Source organism: Ursus americanus, chromosome 15, assembly GCF_024610735.1.
Source record: "Ursus americanus isolate L20-20 chromosome 15, mUrsAme1.1.p, whole genome shotgun sequence".
NCBI classification, from domain to species: domain Eukaryota; kingdom Metazoa; phylum Chordata; class Mammalia; order Carnivora; family Ursidae; genus Ursus; species Ursus americanus.
In genome coordinates this window covers 6759472-6766097 of record NC_142141.1, presented here as the reverse complement: position 1 = coordinate 6766097, position 6626 = coordinate 6759472, and the positions used below count along the sequence as shown (strand labels likewise).

The 6626-nt window shown below is 62.2% G+C and overlaps 1 protein-coding gene across 1 annotated transcript; it reads left to right on the top strand.

The window, feature by feature from the left end:
- The first annotated feature begins 284 nt into the window (after window positions 1-284).
- On the top strand, window positions 285-2601 carry TLX3 (T cell leukemia homeobox 3). The gene is made up of 3 exons (XM_045792151.2): window positions 285-846; window positions 1205-1448; window positions 2391-2601. The coding sequence occupies exons 1-3, from the start codon at window positions 285-287 to the stop codon at window positions 2599-2601; spliced, it is 1017 nt and encodes a 338-aa protein (XP_045648107.2).
- Window positions 2602-6626: the final 4025 nt, after the last annotated feature.

Below are 6626 nucleotides of genomic sequence, written 5' to 3'. Positions count from 1 at the left end.
AGCGGGGAGCGTCTGCTAATTGCAGCTTCGTTAGATTTCGAGTTTGGGAGGCTGCGGTTCGGGCGCTAATATCCGCCGCCCATTATCCCGGCTAATAAATTTGACCTATTGTTCGTTTGTTAAAATGATGTCACCTTGGAACAGTCCCTAAGCTCCTATTTCCATGAATTAGGCCTTTATTGAAAGCAGGGAGCCAATGGGAGGAGAGAGGCTTGTTGATCGCAGCCAATGGCTGCGGCGGGAGAGGAATTAGCAGCGGAAACTCCAGGTTCGGTTCAAGAAAGATGACACAGAGCCTGTCGGGCCCGCGCACTCTTGGCAAAGTTTCAGTGCAACGAGAGGCGCCGGGCGCTCCATGGCCGCGCCGTAACAGGGACCCAGCCGCCTCCCCGCCCAGCCCAGCCCAGCCCTTCCGCCCGCCCAGGATGGAGGCGCCCGCCAGCGCGCAGACCCCGCACCCGCACGAGCCCATCAGCTTCGGCATCGACCAGATCCTCAACAGCCCGGACCAGGACAGCGCACCAGCCCCGCGGGGCCCCGACGGCGCCAGCTACCTGGGAGGGCCCCCGGGGGGCCGTCCGGGCGCCACATACCCGTCTCTACCCGCCTCTTTTGCCGGCCTCGGCGCGCCCTTCGAGGACCCGGGATCTTACAGTGTCAACCTGAGCCTGGCGCCCGCCGGCGTGATCCGAGTGCCAGCGCACAGGCCGCTGCCCGGGGCCGTGCCACCGCCTCTGCCTAGCGCGCTGCCCGCCATGCCCTCCGTGCCCACGGTCTCCAGCCTGGGCGGCCTCAATTTCCCCTGGATGGAGAGCAGCCGCCGCTTCGTGAAAGACCGCTTCACAGGTGAGCAGGGCCAGCTAACAGGCACCGGGCCTCGGCCCTCGCGGGGCCAGAGGCGCCGCGCCCTAGGTGCTCCACTCTGGGAAACGATTCCGGAGGCCCAAGCGTGGCAGAGGCCTCAGCACCCGGGGCCCCGGGGAACCACAGGGGGAGGAAAATCGGGGAGTTGAGGGGAAATAAGCCTACGCCCAGGGGAAGAAGGGTTATCTCCCGACCGGCTTGGTGCCGCTGGGGACGCAGGGGACCAACGAAATAGCGGAGCACTCTGCGCCCCACTGGGCGGCACGGGGTCCGCATGGGGCCTGAAAAGCAGTCGAGCCGAGCCGGGCTGGGCTTCAGGGGGCCTTGTGTGTCTCCGCAGCGGCGGCGGCGCTCACGCCCTTCACTGTGACCCGGCGCATCGGCCACCCCTATCAGAACAGGACGCCGCCCAAGCGTAAGAAGCCGCGCACGTCCTTTTCTCGGGTGCAGATCTGCGAGCTGGAAAAGCGCTTCCACCGCCAGAAGTACCTGGCCTCGGCCGAGAGGGCGGCGCTCGCCAAGTCCCTCAAAATGACGGACGCGCAGGTCAAGACCTGGTTCCAAAACCGGAGGACCAAGTGGCGGTGAGAGAGGCCCGGCTCGGCCCATCTTGCACCCGCCCTTCACGCGCCGCGCGCCGCAGCCTCGCGCTCTCCCCATTCTGTGGTACCCGCTACCCGCCCTCCCAGGGCTGCGCCTCCCCACTCCTTCCCAAATTTTTTCTCCCTGTTCTTCTTCCCGCCGGCCTGTGTTTCTCTCCCCACTCTCCCGCGCCTCGGCTTCTCCTCCATTCTCATCCCTGTGTCGCTCTCGCGCGCCTCTCCAACTCTCCGTGTTTTCTTCCGTCTCTGCGCCCTCTCGGTTTCCTCTCACCTGCACCTCCACCAGCATCCGACCCACCCCCCACCCCGGGGTCTCTGGCACTCCCCTGATCCCTCCGGCTTGCCCTCTCGGATTTCTGACAGTCCGCGCGGCCTCCGTGTTCCCCCTTAGGCTCCCCATCCTGACTCCAGCCCCGTTTTTATCCGATCCCTATTTCCATCCAAACCCGTGAACGGCGAAGGGATCGCGTTTTGGAAGAGAGGTTCGAGAAGGGCCTGGGAGAACTGGATGAGGCTGACCCGGCCCAGGGACACCGCGCGGGCAGTGCAGAGCCAGCACTCCCACCCGCAGACCCTAGCGACCCGACTGTCCGCAGGGCCGAGTCAGTTACACATACGCCCTGCCCTTGCTATCCCGCAAAAGAAACATCTTTATTGTTGGCGAAGCCACAATACCCGGACGTGCAGGTGGGCGGCGGGCTGAGTCCCCTCCCCAAGACCGCCCGACACACAACAAAAACAAACGATGCCAATCCACTCCCCGGACGCGCGGGCCTCGGGCGCACAGCGCCAGCAGGGGTGCAGACGGGTCCTGCGCCTCGAGGCTCCCGGCTGGCCTCTGCTCCCGGGAGGGCTGGGGCCCCGCCGGCGGCCCCGCAGTGCCGGGTGCATGACGGTGCTGTCCCTCTCCCTCCCCCGGTGCAGGCGGCAGACGGCGGAGGAGCGGGAGGCGGAGCGGCAGCAGGCGAGCCGGCTCATGCTGCAGCTGCAACACGACGCCTTCCAAAAGAGCCTCAACGACTCCATCCAGCCCGACCCTCTCTGTCTGCACAACTCGTCGCTCTTTGCTCTGCAGAATCTGCAGCCCTGGGAGGAGGACAGCTCCAAGGTCCCCGCCGTCACCTCTCTGGTGTGAGCCACCAGCGCGCACAGTCACCAAGGATCGCCGCCCCCACCCGGCGGGGCGCCCTGGGCCCCCAGCCGGGCTGGGGGGGACCCGAGGCCGAGAGGGACAGGGGCCTCCGAGCTCAAGTAGACCCCGGGGCGCGGCCGCATCTCCGCCGGCCGCGGAGGGGGGCTGGGCCCGGGCTCCGCGCGGCTGCACAATCCGAGCCCCCGCCCCGCGCCCAGTCCCGCCCCAGGCCGGGGCCTGACAAAGAAAGCGCCTTACGTTTCTCCGCCCCTCGCCCGCACGCCCCCGGGCCGGGCGCCTGTATTATACTTTGTACTTTTGCCCAAACGTGTAAATAATAAAAGTTTTGGCTTTTTTCTTTAGAAACCGGCCACCTGCTTCCCCCGCGGGGGCCGCTGGAGGAGGGGCGGCCGACCAGGTGGCTGGGGGGAGCGCCAGGGCTGGGGCACCCTGCGTTTAGGCTGGGTCCACTCCTCTCCTTTTCCGTTCCTTTTATTTAAGTCGTTTTATTTAATAAAGAAGTTAGCTATTTCACTTAACGCCGCTTTTATTTCGTTTTCGTTCCAATAATGCTCGGCGAGCCCGGCCCTGCGCCCCACCCCTTCGGCGGTAGAGGCCGAGCCGCGGTGTTTTCGGGGGCGCGTCCACCTCTCCAAGCTTCTTCGGTTGTCGCCTCAGCTCCAACCCCGGCCCGGGGCCCCGGGGAGGATCCGCGGTGCAGGTCAGTGCGTGCCGGCCGCCGGCAGTTCGGGTGCCGGCGGGGTGGGGAGGATATGGGAACTGCACTCAAGGCCCGGAGGTCGAAGGTCGGCGCCAGGCAGGGATGGGGATGAAAGCCGCCCCCCGCCCCGGGCGGGTACTTAGGTCTTCACAAGGCAGACCCACCTAGGGGGTGAAAGGCACCGTGATCTCGAACTTCTAAGAACTCGGAGCCCTCCCCCGCCCCCACAACCCACTGACCTCCTCTTTTTCCAGTGAGGCCTCAGGCCCTGGTCGGACCCAAGGACTGGCAATAGGGGATCTAGGCGCACTGTGGGCGGGCTGTTTGCACAGAATCGGTGAACGTCCTGCGTCTCCAAACGCTGGGTGTCTGAGGCGTAAGCGCGGGGCACAAACCCAGAACACCCGCACCCTTTGGGGATACGTGGGACCACAGGTGGGGCGTGACGTCATTCGACGTCACTGCAGCCTGGCGGCTTTACTGTTCAGGAGAGGGGCGGGGCGCCCAGAAACCCTGGAATACCGAGCCCAGGTGTGAAAGCAGCGAGGCCCGGTCCACCCAGCTTTACCTCGGCTCGAAAGCTGGGAGTTTCGGGATCACGGGACGGGCAGTGGGTTATCCCTTCCAACAAACACACGCCCGAAGCGTTGGTGAACATTTCCTCTTGCTCCCTCATTTTTTCCCCCTTTTATTCGGTCTTTTAAATTTTTTCTTATTTCTGACCTCTCCACTTCTTTCTCTACGATGTTCTCTATTTTCTACTCTATTTGTTACTCTTGGTCTCCGTGTTACTATAACTTCTGCTTTTCCTTTACAGTTTTGTTTCCCTATATAGTTCGTCCACTATTGCTGTTAGTTTTCCCGACTCTTTGTCGTATCCTGCCCCCATTCTCTCTCCATTTCTGACTCTTCCGTCCTCTGTCTCTTTCTAGGTTTCTTTTCCTGCCTCTCTTCCTCCTTCCCTCCTCTCCATTTGTCCTTTTTGTTTTCTTTATCTGGTCTCAGAACCTCTTCGCTTCTATCTTTCTCTGTGTCTGTCTCCGCCACCCCCTCCTTGTCTCGGTCCCCTCCTCCTGACCCGGCTCCCATTAGCTTCCTGAGGTGAAACGGTTCTGGGGCTATCCCACAGGCCCTATAGCCGCCCCACCCGCCTCAGCACACCACCTTCCCCCCTGGCCAAGCGCCACCCTGCGGGCTCGGGTGTTTGGGCGCCTTCGTTGTACGCGGGCTGTGCGATTGTCTACACTGGCTGGGCTCGAGGGACGGGAGGAAGTCTGAGAAACACAGCGGAGCTCCCGTGTTTGCTGTCTTCACCTCCATCTCCAAGCCCTACTCGCCCGGACTTATAGACACCCCCGAGAGGGACAAGAGGGACTCAGACCTTCAGGTCTCTTCCACGGTAGTTTCTTGAAATGCTTCTATTTTCTCCACTAAAAAGCATGACGAACGCCTCCAAAGGGATGGGAAAAGTTGGCCTTCCGCCTGGGGACTTAAGCAACTAAGAACGACCTTCTTTGCCTTTGCTGACCAAGCAGCCCCTTCCTCAGGGACTGGCGTCGCTTTCCAATTTCCCGCACTTTTTTTTCTTTTTCTCTATAATAAGGCATAGTGGTTTTGTTTTCCTAAGTTAGTTTTGTTGTTTTGCCAGGATGACCCTCAATTCTTGGGCCTTTTCGGGGAACACACACACGTCTTTTTTCTTTCTCTCTGGTGCCTCATTTTAAGCCAAAGATCTCTGACCCAGAAGCCTGACCGGGGTCGGCGTTCGGCAGAGCCTGGGGATGGGGACCTATCTAGTCTTGCTCTGGCTCTCAGGGAGGTCACCGGGAGCTCCTGGGGCTTTCGCCTTCTGTGAGCACTTTGCCCCAACCAAGCCTTGCCCAGCCTGAGACTAAGCGTCCCTCTGAATTAGGAGACTGAGCCCACTCGTATGCGCGGGGTGGTGATAGTCTCTCCCAGGCCCACCCAGAGCTGTGTGGGCGCCCCCAGCGGGTAGGACAGATTGCTGGGCGACGCAAGGGTGTTTAGTGCTGAACTCCCTCCTCCCGGTGTCCAAAGCCTGGAGGTTGCCATTTCCGCTGTGGCTGTGCGGCACTAGAGCCCCAGGACGCCCTGTTAAGGGTCACAGCGCCCACTCCCCACCCTCCGGGGGCTGTGAGGCAGAGTCGCGACGCAGAAACATCCAGATCAGGCAGCCGCCCCTAAGGCTCAGTGTAGGGGAAAGAGAATCTGGAGTAGGAAGGGAAGCCCACATGGACGCTTTCTTGGCGATCGGCTCCCAACATTAGGCCCCCACCTCGGCGGAAGGAAGCGGCCAAGGCTTCAGAGGCAGCGGCTGCGTGTGGATGCCCGGCCCCACGCGGAGGGAATTGAGAACGAGAAGCAGCAGGCCTCTGGGTGAAGGCTGAAGACCGACTCGCTGCCCTTCGCCAGGGCCTTCCCTAGCCTCGGTTCAAGCGTCTCTAAAGCCGCGCCCATTTTACAGATGCAGGGCTGGGAGGCAAGAGTCAGCGTGTCAGCCTGCGCAGACTGTTCTCGCGCTCTCTGCTCACGCGCTGGTTTTGCGGGTTCACCAGGCACGGAGGTCTGGGGCCCAGGCGTCGGCCAAGAAAAGTGAGGCTGCCCTGCCCAGGGGCGAGGAGTTAAGCTGTGCTCAGCTTTCCCTGGGAGGCTCCAAAGCCACTAGAGTCTGGGGGGAGACGGCCGATGAGTCAGACAGACAGACACGCGCTCACACACACACACACACACACACACAGAGAGAGAGAGAGAGAGAGAGAGAGAGAGAGAGAGAGAGAGAGACACTAGCTCTGGGGCCTGCTGCTAGCTTCCCTCAAGTGGGAACGATTCCCCGTCAGCAGCAACCTGTACAGCCCCAGCCGTGGACAGCGAGCTTCGCAGGCAGTGTGGTTTACGATGACCCACACATTTCTGCGGGCTTTGGAGGCCCCACACCACTTTGCAGTTGGAAAAACGAAGGCTCAAAGAAGTTCAGAAATTAGTCCTGGGTCGCACGGCTGCAGCGGATCTGCGCTCTCGTCCCCCCAAACCAAGCGCCCTCTCTCTAATACTTGGGAGGAAAGGGGGACTTGGCCTAGTGAGGGCTGGGGCGGCGGCCTAGGGTGCGCCTGCAGCCACCCTGACACGAGGCCCGGGGTTATCAGTGAGGCCGAAGGACCGTCCCATCCCGGCTTGGGCGCTGGACTCCGCGCGTTGCAAGGGCTCCAGCGCCTCTCGCCTCCCAGGCTTGCGCACGTTTGCCCTCGGAGCAGGAGCGGGGGGGACTTGGCCGCGGCCACTCCCAGCT

Excerpts from the sequence above, each read along its gene's own strand:
- TLX3 (XM_045792151.2), top strand. The coding sequence starts at position 285 with ATGACACAGAGCCTGTCGGGCCCGCGCACTCTTGGCAAAGTTTCAGTG. Across the intron at positions 847-1,204 it reads CGTGAAAGACCGCTTCACAG|CGGCGGCGGCGCTCACGCCC; the intron begins GTGAGCAGGGCC and ends GTGTCTCCGCAG. Across the intron at positions 1,449-2,390 it reads AACCGGAGGACCAAGTGGCG|GCGGCAGACGGCGGAGGAGC; the intron begins GTGAGAGAGGCC and ends CCCCCGGTGCAG.